Genomic DNA, 19,175 nt, shown 5'->3' on the forward strand with positions numbered 1-19,175 from the left:
GTGGCTGACTGCAGCTCTTATCTGGGCTTGAAATCTTGAATACAACCCACAACAACCTAGAATCAACATATAATTAGTTAACCTTTTTTTGGTTAACTACATCGACAACCAATGACAAATAATGTAAATAAGTCTCAAATAAAAACTGATTTTAGCACATCGATCTCTAAGTGAATAGACAAACGTTTACCGTGAGTGTGCCAAGGGACCTCCCTTAGAGCTCGGAATGTGTCGAGCCCCAGGTACCTCGTGCCCTAACGGGCCAAAGGAAAGTCTTGTCGTATTGGGCTACTGGGCGAGTGTCTCTCCTTTATAAATGATGCTCATGTCCGGCCTGTCCCACGTGTCGTGCTAGCTATTTTTTAAAGAATCTTTGTTATTTGTTTAAAAATAAGTGTGTCGACGTGTGGACTAACCCTTGTACTTGTGTCGTATTCAAGCAACCTGCATGTACTGGAGCAACTATATACAATTCTATTCCCCCCTCAAACAAGCCAAGTGAACCAACTAACCCATTGCAACAACAAAGACAATAATGAAGTGTAGAAATAAAATGGGCCAAAATTAACAAAACAAAAAGCAAGTGATCTTTTAAACTTTACTAAAAAATGTTAACCAAAATTCCAACACAATAGAGGATGAAAGCCATAGAGACAGTAAAAGACAAAAGATTACAGAAAAAGGGTTAGCACTTTGGGCTCGATATGAACCCAAAACAGAAAAAAGACACATAAAAATATAAACTACTCGGTAAAAAGGAAAACACGGATTTTGGAAACACGCGTGACAGAAGAGCATTGATATTTTCTCTTTCCAAAACTTCAAAAATGAAAAACCCAATGCCTACATTTCTCAAGTCAAAATCATTTATCCACAATTTGTGTATTATACTCCACTTAATTACTTATGTCATTTTTCTTTACAGTTGATATTTGTAATTAGTTAATCACTTTTTATTTTCATTTAGAGACCCGTACATCGTGGATAGTTATTTTATAATTCTAGAGGATCCAAAACCCAAATACATATCATAGGAAAAAACAAAATAGGAAAAAAACAAAAATAAAATTAAATGATATTTTTTAAAAAGAAATTATACTTTTTAAAACAGAATGATACTTATTTTTAACAGGAATATTACTTGTTTTTACATGAATGGTACTTCATTTTTTCCATATTTTGTCGTTTTGTTAACTGATATGTGTTTGAAACACATACTCCGTATCAGATAGCCGCCTCGCCGCTCCCATGAGTTTATCCCCTATCCCACAATTTGTGTCATACGTGTGTCACTTTTTCTTGGTTCATATTTACAATAGTCAACCATTTTTTTCATTTACAGGCCCGTGTATCGCACGAGTTTTAAAACCAGCATCAACCAATAAGAAGAATTAACACACAGCTACACAAGTGGTACATGGATTGATAGACATAAAATTCAAACTTAAATTTCTTAAAAAAAAAAATCAAAAAACCAATGACTAAAATTCTCTCCAACTAGGAAAGTACTCCAGCTAGGGGACTTGTAATAAATTCTTCTTATATTAAACCTCAACTACCAAAGTACTCCATAAATACTTCCCTACATTTCTCTCTCTCACTCTCTCTCTCTATAACTAGCTTTCCCTTCTTCCTTCTAACAAAGGTTTAATAATTTGGTTTAATAATTTGGTGTTCTTAATTTCTGGCATTTGCTTAGAAAAAAGTTTCAAGAATGTCTGTAAGTTTTTCTGAGCTATCTCATGCATTTTAGTTTTCTTTTATGCACTACTTCGATAAAACAATTAAGTAGATTTTTTCTATGTTTCCGGACTCGAATACCCATATTGGACACATTTACATTCACGTGTGTTAAGTGTCTGATACGGTTATTTTGTTAAAAAATTACATGGTTTTGGTTCAAAATGAAGTGTGAAAGTGTCTATAGGAACATGTTCGAGTGTGGAAGATCCGACATTGTTTGGGTTGCACTTAATGTTTTGCATTTGCATGCATTAATCATTAATTAACTTTACTTCTTCTTAATTGACATTCTCTTATAATAATGTTGTGGTGATTTTATTATACATTTTGTGGCTAGATGGTGGAAGTATTAGTGCCAAACCTTGATTGTGAAGGATGTGCATCCAAGTTAAAGAAGGCTCTATATAAACTCAAAGGTATTTTACTATTTTATTAATTTTTCTTCTTTTCACATTTTTATTTTTTTTAATTTTAGTTTATGAGATCTTTGTCTTGTACAGATCGTATAAAAGTTTAAACATTATTCGCACGGGAACTGATTTTGGCGTACCACTTTATTGATATTGTCACACGAAACCAATTACATGTTCATACATAATTCTCATAGGGGCCAGACAGACTGCATGCACTACAAGAAATTGTACTATTAACGACGGGAAATCCCGTCGCGAAAGGCCAATAATTGTTGATTAACGACGGGATTTTCTGTCGCGAACCCGTCATAAAAGGGGGTCGTCGTTAATAGAAATCCCGTCGTAAACCCGTTGTAAACCCGTCGTAAAAGACATTTGCGACGTTATTCCCGTCATTGTTTGGTTGTTAGCCCCGTCGCAAAAGGCTTTTGCGACGGGATTTTTGACCCGTCGTAATTAGGTTGTCGTAAAAGATACAAATTCTTGTAGTGATGCTTGCTATGCCTAGCTTTCTTTTAATTAATTTGTTTGCCACCCCGTAACTTGTGGCCTTGTGGGACATAATTAATTACATAATTCATTCATTGTAGCATGCAACTTTTTATATTAACCAATTTTTTATATTAACCAAATTTGAAATGGTTTCAATTCAGTGGCGGATTTTGAACCCAGTATTTAAGGAAAAAAAAATTAAGCAATATAATATGAGATATACAAAATTACACGGTTATATTACAGAGTTGTGTCGTCCTAATCACAACTACGTACTTTACAAGTTATATTATTAGAAACCCTTCTACGGAAGTACGGAACGGAGGGAGTATATCGGTCCCAAACAATATAATGATAATGTTTAAACTTTCGAAAAATTCTAAATGCATGTTTAAGCAACATCGTCTACATTTTCCATTATTAATTTTGTTAGGTGACCCGACCCTCTTACATATGCGAATGTGCCCCCTTATTTTCAACATTTTGCTCTATTTTTTCTTTTATCATTTCATTTTTTTTTAATTGAATATTATTATTTTTCAATTCATATCCCACTTTTGTGTTAAATTGGCAATTTCTTTGATGTTTCTATTGCTATTATTTCTATTTACTCGGATTTTTAAATAAAAAACCAACATTAATTATAATATAAGTATATGTGTCATAATTAACCATAGGGTCCATAGCCCACAAGCTATGTCTAATAATAATTGAGTTTACAACGGCTAATTTCATAAACACTCCAAATCCTTTTGACTTATACATAAAGAGAAAGCAATCGATTTTGTTGGAACACTATTGTTTTTCATTCCTAGCTAATTAAATCATTGATTGGATAGAATTGATGTAATGTAACTATGTAAGTGTTAATCTAAGTAATTGAATTATTGAACTATTGTTAAGTCAAATATGAAAGAGTGTATTGTGTATTCACTAGACTTATTGGGAATATATGATTCAAAGGTTGAATCTAGTATCATGGTCGGTGTAAAGTTGAAGAATTAACGGAAAATTAGTTATGTTGGTGACCAAGAGTTTTATAAGAAGTGTAATAAAATGTCATGAATTTATGATCCATACCTTGGTTTTTATTCCGACTTCCTAATAAACGGAAAAGGGTACATGTACACCTAGTGTACAAGATTTTCTTGTACAACATCATTAATTTGTTGTCACGTCATCTAACCCACTAAAAAATGCGAATAAAAGACAATAACTATGTCATTTCAACCAATAAAAAAACATGGTGTACAAGATGCCTTGTACACTAGTCACTAGGTGTACATGTAGTAGGAACCTAATAAAAGAGTATGCCAGTATGGAGTAACGCATATTCTTCTCTGAAACTCATATAAGTTGGTGGTGAACTCACCTTATGAGTTGGAGGTTACAAAGTCGAACCCCATTAGTTGTGAAATATTTGAGAACAGCCTAAACGTAAACCTGCGTAGTTGTACTGGTTAACCTGTATGTTCGTTTTTCTGTAGTAATTATGTTCTTGGATGTGAAAAAGTTGATTTGTCATTTAGGCTTAGGCATATATCATATATGTTGTACTCATTCTATGTTTCATCTCTTGTCTTAGTTGTCTGGAATCAATCATGTGGTGGGTTAAAGTTGACAATTGAGTAGCTTCATGCATGCAATGGTTATCATAAAGTTGAAACGTCTGATTATGTTACACTTTTACCCTACTATTGGGCCTAAAGGCACGTAAGCCTTTTTGGTTTCAAATAATTGATGTCTCCTAAGCCCATCTAGTTATAGAGATCTACACATCTCTTCTATGTTGCTCAGACTCTTATTGGGGTGTCGTGTCCGACAAGGGATCCAAGGATCTGACACTCTAAATGTTATAAATTTCATAGAAGGCCACTCTATATTTCGGTGTCATGTCGTGTCGAAGTGTCGGAGGATCGGACACTGACACCTTCTATCAACCAAAGTGTCTAAGTAACATAGCATCTCTTCTTATCAACTTGTACTCCAAAAAATACTTGGTACTCCAAGTGGAGCCCAATTTCATGCAAGCTTGGTTCAACTGGTTCAAGCAGTTGTGGGCCCAATTGATAAATACCTAAGATTCCTCATTCTTATTGCTTAATCAAACCATAAAAAATATATCAGACCAGATCAGACCAGACCAGACCAGATCAGAAACTAAAAAAATCAGATCAGGTGAAGAGAGCAATGTCTTAGGCGTTTTAAATTTGGAATCATTCAAGTCAATCAACATCTCGGTTGATAGATGGTGTTAATGGAAATGAAGTTGTTAATTTTACAAGGAAAATAGTTGTCTATGGAAATACTCCATTACTCCGTACTAGTTAATCTCAAATTGTCTTTTTTCTCCACAAATTTTCATTACCACCATTATTACTTGGACCAAGGTAGTATTGGGTGGAATGAAATTTATGAAGAAAAACACAAGTTTGGGATGACATTACTTCATTACACCATACATTTCTTCAATATGAAATGGAGTAACTTCCTTACATCATATATTTCCCCTAGTATCAAGTATATACTCAATGAGCAAATTGTAGAAGTCAACTTTCAGTTAACAGATATGATGTCATGCATGCATGCATAGTCTCACATAAGGAGTAACCTAGTTAGGTATGTACTACAAGTCTACAACTGAATAATCAACAACAATCAACATCTTTACCGATTTTAACAATGGCGGAATGACAGTGAGTACATGATTTTGTTTTGATTTGACTAGAAAACAATTATGTGTGTAGTGTATTCACCTCCATTCAACCGTTGTTAGAGTCCCTGAATTTTTTATTGTTGTTAAACTAGTGGAAAGAATCTCTTGAATTGTTAGAGATGAGTTATAGAGTTTGATTCTTCTTACAAGTTTACGTATGATTCATTTTCATTAACAACATTTATGATGGTTACCGAAAAACCGGTAAGTCCCTCTCCAATTGTAGAGATGTTTACCTACTTATACATTTTCAATGGGCCGAGCTGATGAACTACAAGTTGGCCTAAGATTTGGGCCAAAGTTTGGTCTAGAAAATAGAGGCCCAAACCTAGTATATATAATCAACCTTAGCTATAAAACTTGTTCTTCTCCCCCTTTAAGTTATGTGTATTTTTTTTGTTTTGTTTGGTTGCGAATGAGCCACAAGAGAAAATATAAATTATAAATAGGAAGATTCGAACCTGAGATATATCATACACAGATACTCAATCTTAACCATTAAGTTAAGATCTCATTCGATAATTATCACTAAACCGTTGTTGTAGACTATACTAATGAAGCCAATGTATGTAACAATGCAGGAGTTGAGGACATAGAAGTAGACATGGACACCCAGAAGGTAACCATAAAGGGTTACAGACTAGACGAAAGGAAAGTAATCAAGGCGATTAAGCGAACGGGCAAAGCAGCCGAACCATGGCCATTCCCTTCACATTCTCACTATGCTTCATTTTATAAGTACCCTTCCTACATTACAAACCATTACTACGACACTTCTAACGGCGCCGCCCCGAGTGTCCACGCGTTTTTCCATACTCCGGCGGTGTACTCGGTGGCCGTGGCGTCCGATGAGGCGGTGGCTTCGATGTTTAGTGATGATAATCCTCATGCTTGTAGCATAATGTGACTTGGTTTAGTAGTAGCAAGTAGGGTTTCACTTTGCATATTGTGTTCTTGTATTGATTGATTGTTTCGTGTGTTTAAGAAATTGTGCCGTAATTATATCCTAGTAATTAGTATATCATCATTTTGAAGAACATTAACACACATATATGTGAGTTGAGACTAATTATCACACATGGAAGGTATAGTGTTAAATCGACTAATATACAAAATTAGTGGGCTATTCTACCTATCACCAAATGGTTTTAAGATTGAACCCTGGTCAATCTCTTCTAATGTACGGGCTTGTATGTGGCCCGATGTGTTTAAAAACTTTACCCCAGTAGAAAGGATTACCTTCCAACCTACCTAAAGGTCATGGGTCCAATCGCCACTAGACACATTGGGGGAGAGTTCCTCATAATATTTTGCTCTCCTCCTGGAGTGTCTAGCCTACTAACTCAGATCGGAACAACGTTCGGAAGGTTTTTAGTTTTTATTTATTTTAACCTTAACAAGTTAACCTATCCATCGGAAGTAAATACCTTTTGTCACTGTTTATTCTACGGAGTAACATTTTAAAGTATAGTGTTGATGAATGAGAGTGGAGTAAAAGGTCATCCAAGCAATCTCATGCATTAGACATCGTGGACAATTGATCTGACTCAATTGAATTTCAACCATTAGATTTCAGTGATTTAACAAATTTGTATACTTTTATAGTTATCCCGTGCATTATCACATGCAGTAGTACATTAGGGTGATGATAAAGGTCGCAAGTTGCGACAACATTTAGTTGTCGCAATCTTACATGTCGGAGTTTAATTGGTACATATAGGCGCCACGTATGTTATGCGTCATCAAAATATTTTTACTATAAATGCAATATTTTTACTATGAAAATATATAAATAAGGTAATCGATATAAAGAAGGAAACAAATTAGAATATTAAGATTTACCTACCTTTTTTCGTAACTTGTATAATATGTTATATAAGTTAAATATTTTAGTTTCCAATTTAAATAATGACACATAAGCATGCCATGTCATCGTTGTGACACGGCTTAAAGGTCACATGTTGCGACCTTTCGGATTACTTTTTATGATCAAATCTAACAAGTGTGAGAAAAAGATTCACAAAGGACCACAATCTAGTGCTTGTTTTTGCTTTTTCAATTTTTCGATACAATATAGGACGATCCAAATCCAATGAGAGAATATTTGAAATTACAAGAAAAGAAAGTAGGCCATTTCTTTAAAAAGGACCCCAAAATCCTCCCAAAGTTTGATGGGCACCTCTCCTTTTCCAAGTTTATCAATCTTATGTTTGGACAACACAGAATATACGCATCTATAAACACTCAAGTCTTCACTCGATATGATTCACCCTCCCCTTGTTGATTGACTTTTGCCGGCTTCTTGATTGACTTTTGGCTTTTCGAGGTGTCGCATGTAAAGATAGTTGTGGGTCGGGTTGGTCTAAGGCCCGAAACGAGCACGAAAAAAGTATGGCCTGACAAGAGCACAAAGTCGTGGGTCGAGCCTAAGCTGTATTTTTTGGGAAAAACATAACAACACACGATATGACTCGACCCGACAATTCACGTTTAATTTAGTAAAATTAGGCCTAAATACGGCGGCTCAACCCGACTCGGCAAAAGGGCAAGTGGACCTAGGCCCTATTTTGAAATTTTCGACCCGACCCTGACCAACCTACATCCATCTTTATTCGTTTGATATACTACGTACGGAGTATTAGTTAGTAGAAGTTGGAGATTTATTTTGAAAACTTTTCAAGAATTTATTAGATAAACCTAATTTGAAATGTTAGATATGTCCCTTAAACCATACAAAGTCATAATCTCATAATTCAATGACAAAGCAAAACCTAATTAAAATGTAGAATTGTTGCGCATTTGGGTATTTGGTACAAAGGTACATGAAGGTACCAACAAATAACATTTTCAAATGGTAATATGATTCCATTTGACTTCTCATTATTTGTATATGGACACATTTGGACTCTCTCCTCTCACCCTTTATTAACTACTCATTTGTCCTAAATTAGTTGTTACACTTAGCTTTGCACAAAGTTTTAGGTGATAAGTGCTTGTTTGGTTATTAATTGTTATTTTATTGAAAAAATAGATGTGATAGGAGTTAGTGGAGTACTTTTTTTAATTGAATGAGAGAGGGTGTGGGGACAAAAAAAATTAGTGGAAAAAGAGAGACAATATAATAACTGTGGGATAATTCCTAATTTAGAAGTGTAACAACTCATCTGGGACGGACGAAAAAGGAAAGTGTAACAACCAATCTAGGACGAAGGGAGTAAAACAAGTGCATTTTCCTACTTTATTAAGAGGTGTGTTATTATATTCTTTTCACCCTATAAACTTAAATTTTTCTAAATTGCACTTCTTGGAACTTATGTTAAACCGATTAAACTTTCCTGAAACTTATTAGACCGAATCAGATTTGATTGCAAGAAAGTAAAGTTAAACGACTTTTTGGGACATATAAAACTTAACTGAAACTTACCAAACCTGATTGTAACTTATCTGAATTTATTGGTTCTTGAGCTATTTTTTTCAAGTGAAGCGAACACCCCCTAAATCTTCATTTTAGATTCATCTTGAGTTTTTTTAACAGGCTAACATCTCATTGGTATTCCTGTACTTGGATACAGGGGCGGAGCCAATGTTCAGGATATGGGGTCATTTGACCCCACTTGAATATAAATTTTTGGAAAATTTTGCTATAAAATCAGAATTTTTGTAATTTTTCTTATACAAATTTGTCAATTTGAACCCCCTAAAAGAAAGGAAAAATATTTACACCCACTACTGTATTATTCTTGATCCGCCACTGCTTGGATATACGGGTATTTTTGTCAGACTACCAATAATCGAGTTTATTTATCCTAATCGACCTAATAAACTAGTGATTGCTACGTACAATTAACCATATTGACAAAGTGGAGTACACTAGCACATCAATGAGGAGAAGGTGCACGTAACATCACAAAAAAAGGAGGCCCTACATACACGCCATCTCCAACCTCACAAATTCCCCACTTTTTTTCATCAATTTAAATGCTCAACACACTTATATAATTCAACTTTGCTCTCTTCACCTCCTTTTCCATTTCTCTAAAGTTTAAACATTTTTAGAAGATCGGGCAAAGGTTGGAGATTCAAAATTCATTAGATTCGAGTCACGAGTTTCGAGAGCGATCGTGTGAGGAGAAATATCGGTTACTTTATCGGAATTCAAATTCGAGGCTAAAATCCACATCAAATGGCACAAGTAATTTTCTTTCTTCCCTTCTCTTGATCCCAATTTTATAATTTCTAATATTCATAAAAGCGAATTTTCTCTATTTTTTTTTTCTAAAATTTATTTGGATTTGGTTAATTTTTGTTAGAAAGTGGTGGTAAAGGTGCTAACCATGACTGATGAGAAAACAAAGAAGAAAGCTATTGAAGCTGCTGCTGATATCTTTGGTACAAATTTCAACCCCATTATTCTAAACTTTCATGCTTTTAGGTTACTGTTACCTGATTTGTTAGTATGCGACTAGGTACGACTTCTCAATTTGCTACCTAGTTTGTATCAAATTAGACCAAAAAAAGTACCATTTTCATGCTACAATTCACTTTTTGGTTCTTGGATTATGAGGTGATTAGGGAATTAATGGTTTGTTCTATACGACTTATTTTGACTTATTTCAAACAAAATAAAAAGTTCAAATAATATAAGTCGAATAGAACAGAGCCAAAGTAACACTACTTTATATCATATTGTTGTCACTTCTGCGGCCGTAAAGTCGTGTTTACTAGTTCAACTTACACTATCAACGTGACAATATGTCGGCGATCGAACAGGGGTGGATTCGATAGCAGCTGATATAAAAGAGCAGAAGTTGACAGTAATTGGGCTAATGGATGCAGTAGCAGTAGTGAAGAAGTTGAAGAAAGTTGGGAAAACTGATATAATCTCAGTTGGTCCAGCCAAAGAAGAGAAAAAGGAAGAAAAGAAAGAAGAGAAAAAAGAAGAGAAGAAAGAGGAGAAAAAGGAAGAAAAGAAAGAGGAGAAAAAGTAGTTATTTTATTTTATTTTATTTTGTTTTCTCAATTATTATTAGACACTCCAAATTTAAAAAAATTACATATATTTTAGTTAATCCACAACCTAATTTTTGCATAAATTGGCATATGCATTTGTATTTTCTTATTCTTATGATGCAATGATTCCACTACAAAATCATTCCACTACAAAATTGGAAGTTGGTTAAGATGGATTGTGTACTAGGTGTAACGGGTATGACCGATAGTTTTTTCTCGTCTAAGATATGATTATAATCGTAACGTGTTAGGATACGCTATATTGTCTAATAAATTTGTGAAAATAAAAAAAGAAAGTTTACAATGCCTTTCATTTCGGCTATTTGTTTCCCTTATCTTCCTTGGGGGCTAATGAGTTACGGCCTGTTTGGCAAAACTAGTCGTAGGCGGGAGTTTTCAGCGGTTGAATAGAGAGTAGTTGTTATAATAACGGTAAATAAAAAAGTAGTGGATAATGTTTAGTTGCCAAAGCGGGTAACTATTAAAGTAGCGGAAAGCGGTGAATAATAATGGATAACAGTTAACTGTCAAATTAGTGGGAACTAGTTGTCATTCGGAACCATAACACTGACCATTGGCATACGGCAATCGCCAATGCATTGGCAAAGGAACTCTTAAAAATCCAGTTTTGATGAAGGGTCATTCTTCATTCAATAATCCAATATAGCACCCACTAATGGTGGACTTAGTGTGGACAAGGAATAAAGATGACAATGGGCCGTCCGGCACCGGCCAACACGAAAAAAGCACAACCCGACACAGGTACAAAATCGTGGGCTGTAAGCTAGGTTGGTGCCGTATTTTTTTAGAAAAAGCGCAAGAAATCACGTTAAATTGAGTGGCATAGGCCCGGAGGCTCGGTACGAGGCTACCCTTTTGAAATTTTGGCCCGACACGAATGTGTTTCAGCTTGGCGTGGGTTGGATCCATTCAAGCACATAAAACACGGGCTCGTCACGAAGCACGCCCAACACGACCATACAAGGAAACTTTAAAAACATAACTAATAAGTGATGCAGATAACACAATTACGGCATGATAATGAAATTCCAGAGTGTAAATGTGCATAATGACTTCATCATGTTGTGTGTATCATTCAGAACAAGATTACCTGAAAATGACTTTAATCTGTCATCATATTATTTTTATATAAAGATCAACATCGCCTAATTCATGCTATACATATTTCTGATGTCACTATATTCTCTTCAGACTTCAGATTACAAGCAGAAATATTTGAAGAATGTAGTTTTTTTTTAATATTTAATATAATCCGAAAGGATGAATTATGTTGGTTCTCGTAGTTTTGACCCCTCGATATATATTTTTATAATAATGAAATGCGGTGGCTAATGCATGAACTCTAACCACTTCGAACTCGTTCCTGAAATCCCAGTTCACATTAAGCTAGCTAGAGCGCCTACCAATTATGACTCCCTCTCTTGTATATGGCTCAGCGACGCTGACCTTCCAATGTTGCAAAATTAGACTTTTTTTTTGAAAAATAAATGAAAATAAAAATAAGGTGAGGCGAACAAAGCCTCATATATATATATATATATATATATATATATATATATATATATATATATATATATATATATATATATATATATATTTTTATTTTTTTTTTATTTTTTTAGAAGGTAAAATGAAGGACTCTACTAAACTGGTAACTCGAAACAGAGCCTTACATATACTCATCTTAAGATGATGAATTACAAAGTACTTCGTATTTAAGACTGTTCAAACCACAGTCTTTCATGAATGTGGAAGACCTTTCATTTTAGTTAATCCCCACTTTTCAAGATAAAAGGTTACATTTGTATTTGTTTAGTCAAAACAGTACCAAAGTTGACAATTATTATTGATCATTACCAATGACTAAATCATGTACAGAGTAAAAAGAACATTCTATCTTCCCACGAAAGCATTTGTTGAGACGAATCTAAAATTCATACGAAGTTTTTGCAACGGAAGAATATATAATTCCGTAAATTGCCAAAAAACTATTGATGGAGTCACTAAAAAAGGAATCCATTAGGCAAGAAAACTCCTAACCTTTTCTCCATACATTGTTACATACAACCGTTGTCCAATCTCTACTGCGAGTCTGTGAGCTCCGGTTCAAGAGTCCTGCATCACTGTAAAAAAAAAACCATAAGATGGCGAAAACTATTATGGCTTCTGCTCTATGTGAAAATTACACAAGCACTACAAGTCTACAACAAACTAAGGTGTTGTTTGGTTGACAATTAGAAATGGGGGAAGTGGAAATTCATTGGAATACATAGATAAAGTAGTTGTTTGGTTGACATAAAAAGGTAAAAATGGAGGAAGTTGAAATTCATGGGATGTTGTAATTCCTACAAAACATGGGAACTAAATTACCTAGCTCCCCCTCGGTCAATCAAAATTCATGGGAATTTCTAATTCCCATGTTATCAACCAAACAACTCAAGTAATTTCCCTTGAATTATAACTTCCTATGGGAATTAAATTCCCATGTCAATCAAACAAGCCCTAAGTCTAACCATTCCCTCAACAACTAAGTCATAACCAACTACGTGGAGGTTGGCGAGGTTTAATCGTTTCAGGATTCTGTTTCGTCAAACTTATGTAGCGAGAACTGTGGGAAGAGCAGAGAATTATTCACTAGCACACAAAGCCTGAAACTCAGTAGCTAGCAGGGTGTAGGGGGATCATCCAGTGACTGTAAAAAAAATTGCAAGTTCAAGCATGAAACTCGAATTTTAACTCTAGTTGCCTTTTTTTTTCCTACAATTCCTCTTTTCATCTATGGTGTGGAGACAAGAAAGGGGATTTCGGGAAAGTTAGACCAACAATAAATCCTATATACATTCAGCAGGAAATTCAGTTGGCGGCAGAAAAAAATCAAAAAATCCAGCGAGAAAATATAGTTCTGAAAATCTAGCAGTGCTCAATCTACCCCAAATAGGCAAACAGCAAACACACTCTTGGGGAATAATATAGCATAAATGGAAAATCCATGAAGTAATGGCTAAAGCTTGCTAAATGCAAGTCAAAATCCCGAGCCTGTCTAAAACATCCAAAATTCCTAGGCGCCTCTACTTAGCTACTGGTATTCCTGTTTGGGGGGTGGGGTAAAGGTGGTTATGACCCGACCCGGGCGAGGCCCAGCCCGACACGAGCACAAAGTCGTGGGCCGGGCCTGAGCCGCATTTTTTTAAGAAAAAGCACGACAAAGCACAGCACGACTCGACCCGACAAAGCACGCTACATTTAGTCAAAACCAGACTTAGACACGGCGGCCCGTGGGCCTTTTGAACTTTTCAATCCGGCCTGACACGATGCAGAGTGGGCCTGGCTTGGGCACGACCAGTTTAGGCCCACGGATTGGACCCGGTGGGGGAGGCACACAGTCTTGAGTAGTTAGCATGCGATTCGGGTCGTCTTTGATGCTAACCTTTTCTAACAGCAATGAAACCCTTGGACATGAAAAACCAAATTTAAATGAATACATGTACTACTAAAAAAATGAGCTATCAGCGGAGTTGTAGAAGAATACCTAGCGACCAGCTCCACTTTCTTGGCATAGTGTGCAAAAATTTGGTGACGTCCAGACTTTGCAGCGGTTCAACAGAGATAGATTTAAATGGAGATTACCTGCAAGACACTCAAATAAATGTTTTACAACTATAAACAGATCTAGCATGCAGATTGGATAGTTCAATACTACATTGAATCATTCATACTGCATTCTGCTAGCAAGAAAAACTAGACAGGGACGTAAACCAGTGGATATAATGGACATGTTCTTCAGAATGTAATCGTCAATGACACCTACCAACTGATAGTTATTATTTCATGAATTTATTATCCGAATAAGTGGTTTCTTACTTCTAAAACCATGTATCTTCATGTTTGTTTATCATAAAGTTTCAAGAACACATAGCATCTATGAACTTTATGAATACATCAGGTAGAAAGAAAGGAAAAGGAAGGTAAGCAACAATGAGAAGAAATTCGGTAGCACAAGAGAGACACATGCACCATAACTTGGCAGCAAGCGTCAGTATTATTTATCAACACCATGACATAAAACTGATCTGATAGCAAGTAAGGCAGAAGAAGAAACGCCGGCTGATTAGAGGTAGCATAATTTCACCAATAGGGTAATTCATCTGATGAAACGGTAGAGAACTTTCAAGACCCTCAAAGCCCCAATCAATCAATACCAAGAAGAATAATCTAAATGATTGCCTGATTAATCACATACTTTTTGATTAAGATTCATATATTTTTTTATTTAACCCCATTAGTGAAAACAGCAAACACAAACTACGGACAAAAATAATTCCATTGATTCTCCCGAAGAGCCTAACTGAGCAAGTCTTGAAGGCTACAGCCGCCTTGGCTCAAAAAGACACTGTAAAAGTAACTCACTTGTATATAGACAAAGCATGAAGTAAATTCAAATGACATTACTGTCGGAAACTCGGAAAATCAGACAGAGTTGAGAGGTCAATACATCAAATTTTCCATGCCAATAAATAAACAAGTGTTACAAACTTCCGAGGAGATAAAAATATAGGGAAATTAACGTACACAGGAACTCAGACAATCACCACGTAAGGTTCCAGAAAATGTTACCTCCTGGTAAAGTAATGTTTACACTCATCTGTCATATTTTAGCAAGTTTTGACCATAAAAGGGGTTGACTTGTCAATTACTTTGCAACAGAAGAAGTACTAACCATAACTCCATAAGGTTGAATCTTTCATGAACAGAACAGGATATTTCAGTAGCACTCAAATGCCAGGAGACAATGTTCATGTTCCACAAAGCCTTCCCTGTTTGTCCACTTTCTTCAATCTGATGATATGTATTATTAAGAAAGAGGGAACATCAACTTCTACCTTATAGAAAGGGCAGAAATATCAAATATGGAAGGCGATCCGCTGGATGATAATACATGTTTTTCCTGACTCTCAAAAATATTATTTCTTAAGAACTGCATTTCCAATACCAATGGCAAGGAAATTTCAATAAATGGAGGTTACAGGATCTAGTCTCCTTACTCTCCTATGATTCTATCTTACCGGTGTCCATCTCTACAAGTGATCAAATTTTCTTTACAGGAAAACCAGAAAATTTTGCATGTAAGAAGAATCCCTAAACTATTACCCACGACGAAAGCTAGTTTGGCAATAGCAAGTTGCAGGAATAAGAAGGGGCAGAGAAGATATCGACTATTTAGGCAATGAAGGATAATTCCAAGCAACAAACTCTGAGTAGCATTTTAGCAAGACTAAATCAAACCCGAGACTAAAAGGGTTGGGCACTAGAGCACTTCTTTTCTCTTTACAACTTTCTGAGACTTTGAATTGACATTTTTTAACTGGAGCAATTACACCGAACCCCACTATTACAGATTTTCTCCCTAAACAAGATCAACAAAATACTCGAGATTTCAGAAGTGTTGAGGACATGATGGAAAATTATGCACCTTTGGAATAGCAGCCAAATCTAGTGAGAAAGACCTAATATTTCTTTGATGATCTTCTCAACTAGGTATAACTAGCATAAGTAAGTTCTAACTTCTAAAAAGAAAACGCATCTTAGATGTCAACACTAAATAAATAAAGACAAATAGCGTAAGGTGCGCCAAAATGAATAACATTACCAAAATATGAACGGGAACTACTTTAGAAGGCATTAGACAATTTATCATTTTCCACATGGAAGTAATCATTTAATCAAAATGGTGAATCCTATTTCCCACGCAACAAAGGTAACACCATACGGTGAAATTGTAACTTTGCAAGGCATGATGAAACTTGGACAAAAATCATAACTATAAAATTTATCAGGAAAATTGAGGAAATGGAAGAGTTTATCATACCATATGCGCTCAACTAACATCCAATACAAGCAGCAGCAACAAGCTGTGGTGTGTAAACAATCAATGAATACTTTCTGGAATAAAGTTACAATGTCGAATTCCTGTTATTCAGTATTTCCTATGTCTCCTATATCTTGAGATGCGATGAACATATTGTCCTTTCTCGATCATATCTTTCATTACTTCATGTGCTTTGTTAAGCTTCCCATTGCTTCGTAGATTACTAATTAAGGTATTGTACACAAGAAAATTCGGGCTGCAATTTCTCTTTTCCATTTCCTTGAGCATAGAGCATGCATCATCAAACTTCCCAGCCATACAGAGTCCCCGAATCATAGAGTTGTATGTAAAAACATTTGGCAACTGTCCATCTGCAATCATATCACTGAAAAATTGCTGAGCCTTTTCTAGCTCTGCTGCTTGTACATATCCACTGATCAAAACAGTGTAACTGACAACATCATGGTTGAAACCATTCTTACTCATTTCATCAAAGAAATACTTACAAGCATCCATATTTCCTGCTCGGCTTAAACCATCCATCAAAGTAGTGTAGTGTAAATAGGTTGGATTTATTCCAACTTCCCTCATATGATTTAAAAGATTGAGAGCAGCATATGGTTTATCCCCTTTTCCAAGAACGTGAAGAAGAACATTAAAAGTGTGATAATCCGGTGAAATTCCATTCCTACCCATTTCATCCAACAACCGATGAACATTATCCATCTTTCCCATTCTATAGTGCGCGCAGATGAGTATGTTATAAGTCAGAGTATCAGGCAAATGATTATCAGCTAACATTTGCTGATAAACCCACTCAATCAACCTGTGGTGATTTATTCTAAGAAGGCAAACCAAAATAGCATTGTAGGAATGCTTGAATGGGCGGTAGTTGAAAGTCTTCGTCCTAACATATCTTTCAACGATTGTTCTTTGCAACCCTAATTCACGACAACAACATATCAGAATATTGAATGTTCTTGCAGTTACCGGGTACCCCTTCTCCGTCATCTCATCAACTAATCTCCACATTGCTTTAAACTCCTCAGCAGCTGCGAAAATGTTCAATAGTAAATGGTACGCGTTCACTGGATGCCTGTAGTATTCCTGCTCACTAGACCATACAAAAAACTTGTAAGCCAATTTGGCACACAAAATCTTATTTTCATAGTTTACAATCTTCAAAATCTTCAGTAGTACTAGCCTAACAAGAAGGCCCGAAATCCTTACATCCAATTCAAGCAACGCAGTTTTCAAATTAAACCCCGGACCATCCTGCCTTAATACATCAAACATCCTATTTGCATCTCTCTGTGTAGTCACAAAAAACGTCTGCTTGAGATCACAGTTACCCCGAAATTGGCTTTCGTTGTCATCATCCGATTCCTCTCTACTTGGTTTATCCAAACCCGGATCAAAATCCGGACTTTTCCAGAATTCCCTTAACAATTTCTCAATAGGGCTATACCCTTTTCCAGCATTATTATCAACATCATCACTACCACTATCTAAACTACAATTACAATACGCCCGCCTTCGCGACACAAAACGCAGAAACGAGACGGGATGCAAAAAAAACCTTCGACCAAATTGAGCTACAGAGTTCATAGTTAACCAAATCCAACAAATGGGCAGATCCCATTATCTCAATACCTTGACAAAAGTTATTGAATTTAAGAAACCCAGAAACAGATTTGAACATTCAAGCAAGTATAACACCAATTGCAATGTTCCCATTAAAATTAAGAGCCCCCAACTCATAAATTAAAATCCCTCATTGAAAATCAAGATATTAATCTACCCTTCTTCTTATCAAACGAACCAAAAATCAGAGAGTTTCAAATGCTAATAATTAGGATGAGGGTTTAGGGTTTTAGGGAGGTAATTGCAGTTTTAGAGAGAGAAGAAGTATACGGAGTAAAAAAGCTTACTTGGTTGATTGATTGATTGTTGGAAGAACTGAAGTTTTCTGTAACAAGAAAATCAATGGGCGGATACAGAGAGGTGCAAAGATGCAGTTCAGCGAAGAAGCTTGGTTCCCGGGTGGCGGCACAGCCCAGACTAGAGTGTGGTTTCAACTTTTAAGTTGCTACTCGAGGTTCGCCGCTCAGTTGATCTCCTTGATTGCCGAAAAATCCAAATCAATGGCTTTTTGGTAATCAAGGAGTAAAATAGAACATAATATAGCCTAAAAGAGGGATTAAAATTCGGGTTGGGTCAGGTAGGGTCGAGCCGAACATTAACACAAAAGCCCGTGCCCAAACTTAAAAATTTGGGGTTTTGGCTTTTTCTGATCAAGCTCGGGCTTTAGTCTAAAAAAGCATATTTGAATCTGCCTAAACTCGCACTTTTTTAGTTTGGGCCGGGTTGGTCCATCGACTCGGGGTAAAACCTAATTAGTATATTTTAAAAGAAACAAGATTTATAATCATTTCGATTGTACTTGTATATTTTTTTTCATTTTTTTTCGAAAATTCGACTTGATTGACAAATTTCTTCCAACATATGAGATTGCTTAGCAATTCCTCCTACTGTGGACCGTTAGCAATCAGCAGGTGGTTGCTGTCTTGCCGATTACATAAAATAAATTGATTATTAACACATACTTTATTAAGCTATTGGCTAATTCGACACACTACCCTTCTCAAAAAGGCAATGAAAACTTTATCTTCAGTCTAATCTAAAAGCATATTCAACCTACCAGTCTACCACCCCCCTTTGTCGAATCTTCGCTAACTAAAATGACGGTTTTGTCCTTCGTAAAACTACCATTTGAATTGACGTTTTTGTGTTTGAACCGGAAAAGAATAATTACTTTTTATAAATTCTTAATGACATAGACGGTAGATTGGGGGAAAAAATGGGGTATACTTTAAATAGTTATATAGAGCTAACATAACGAGATTTAGGATCG

At 35.7% G+C, this 19,175-nt stretch overlaps 3 protein-coding genes across 6 annotated transcripts; 2 read left to right on the plus strand and 1 right to left on the minus strand.

The window, feature by feature from the left end:
• The first annotated feature begins 1,551 nt into the window (after positions 1-1,551).
• On the plus strand, positions 1,552-6,377 carry LOC110782305 (heavy metal-associated isoprenylated plant protein 31). The gene is made up of 3 exons (XM_021986425.2): positions 1,552-1,720; positions 2,081-2,159; positions 5,946-6,377. Exons 1-3 carry the CDS (start codon positions 1,715-1,717, stop codon positions 6,269-6,271), a joined length of 411 nt encoding a protein of 136 aa, XP_021842117.1. The 5' UTR covers positions 1,552-1,714; the 3' UTR covers positions 6,272-6,377.
• A 2,981-nt stretch (positions 6,378-9,358) lies between these two features.
• On the plus strand, positions 9,359-10,544 carry LOC110782306 (heavy metal-associated isoprenylated plant protein 39). Its single transcript, XM_021986426.2, has 3 exons — positions 9,359-9,556; positions 9,675-9,753; positions 10,135-10,544. Exons 1-3 carry the CDS (start codon positions 9,548-9,550, stop codon positions 10,350-10,352), a joined length of 306 nt encoding a protein of 101 aa, XP_021842118.1. The 5' UTR covers positions 9,359-9,547; the 3' UTR covers positions 10,353-10,544.
• Positions 10,545-12,064: 1,520 nt separating this feature from the next.
• On the minus strand, positions 12,065-18,437 carry LOC110782497 (pentatricopeptide repeat-containing protein At1g55630). 4 transcript variants are annotated; one of them, XR_008929683.1, is made up of 4 exons: positions 18,193-18,437; positions 15,113-15,231; positions 13,925-14,022; positions 12,065-12,518 (listed from the first exon to the last, which is right to left on the minus strand). XR_008929683.1 is itself a non-coding variant. In XM_056838317.1 (1 exon), the coding sequence occupies exon 1, from the start codon at positions 17,867-17,869 to the stop codon at positions 16,370-16,372; it is 1,500 nt and encodes a 499-aa protein (XP_056694295.1). In that variant the 5' UTR covers positions 17,870-18,423; the 3' UTR covers positions 16,197-16,369. The 4 variants fall into 4 exon arrangements, 1 of the variants encoding a protein (XP_056694295.1); XR_008929681.1 differs by having other exon boundaries at positions 12,160-12,518; positions 16,262-18,423; XR_008929682.1 differs by lacking the exon at positions 15,113-15,231 and having other exon boundaries at positions 12,162-12,518; positions 16,262-18,423.
• Positions 18,438-19,175: the final 738 nt, after the last annotated feature.

This window comes from Spinacia oleracea, chromosome 3 (assembly GCF_020520425.1).
Source record: "Spinacia oleracea cultivar Varoflay chromosome 3, BTI_SOV_V1, whole genome shotgun sequence".
Lineage (NCBI taxonomy): Eukaryota > Viridiplantae > Streptophyta > Magnoliopsida > Caryophyllales > Amaranthaceae > Spinacia > Spinacia oleracea.

Coding starts and splice junctions, on each gene's coding strand:
- LOC110782497 (XM_056838317.1), bottom strand. CDS start 17,869: ATGAACTCTGTAGCTCAATTTGGTCGAAGGTTTTTTTTGCATCCCGTC.
- LOC110782305 (XM_021986425.2), top strand. Junction 2,160..5,945: donor GGCTCTATATAAACTCAAAG/GTATTTTACTAT, acceptor GTAACAATGCAG/GAGTTGAGGACATAGAAGTA.
- LOC110782306 (XM_021986426.2), top strand. Junction 9,754..10,134: donor AGCTGCTGCTGATATCTTTG/GTACAAATTTCA, acceptor GCGATCGAACAG/GGGTGGATTCGATAGCAGCT.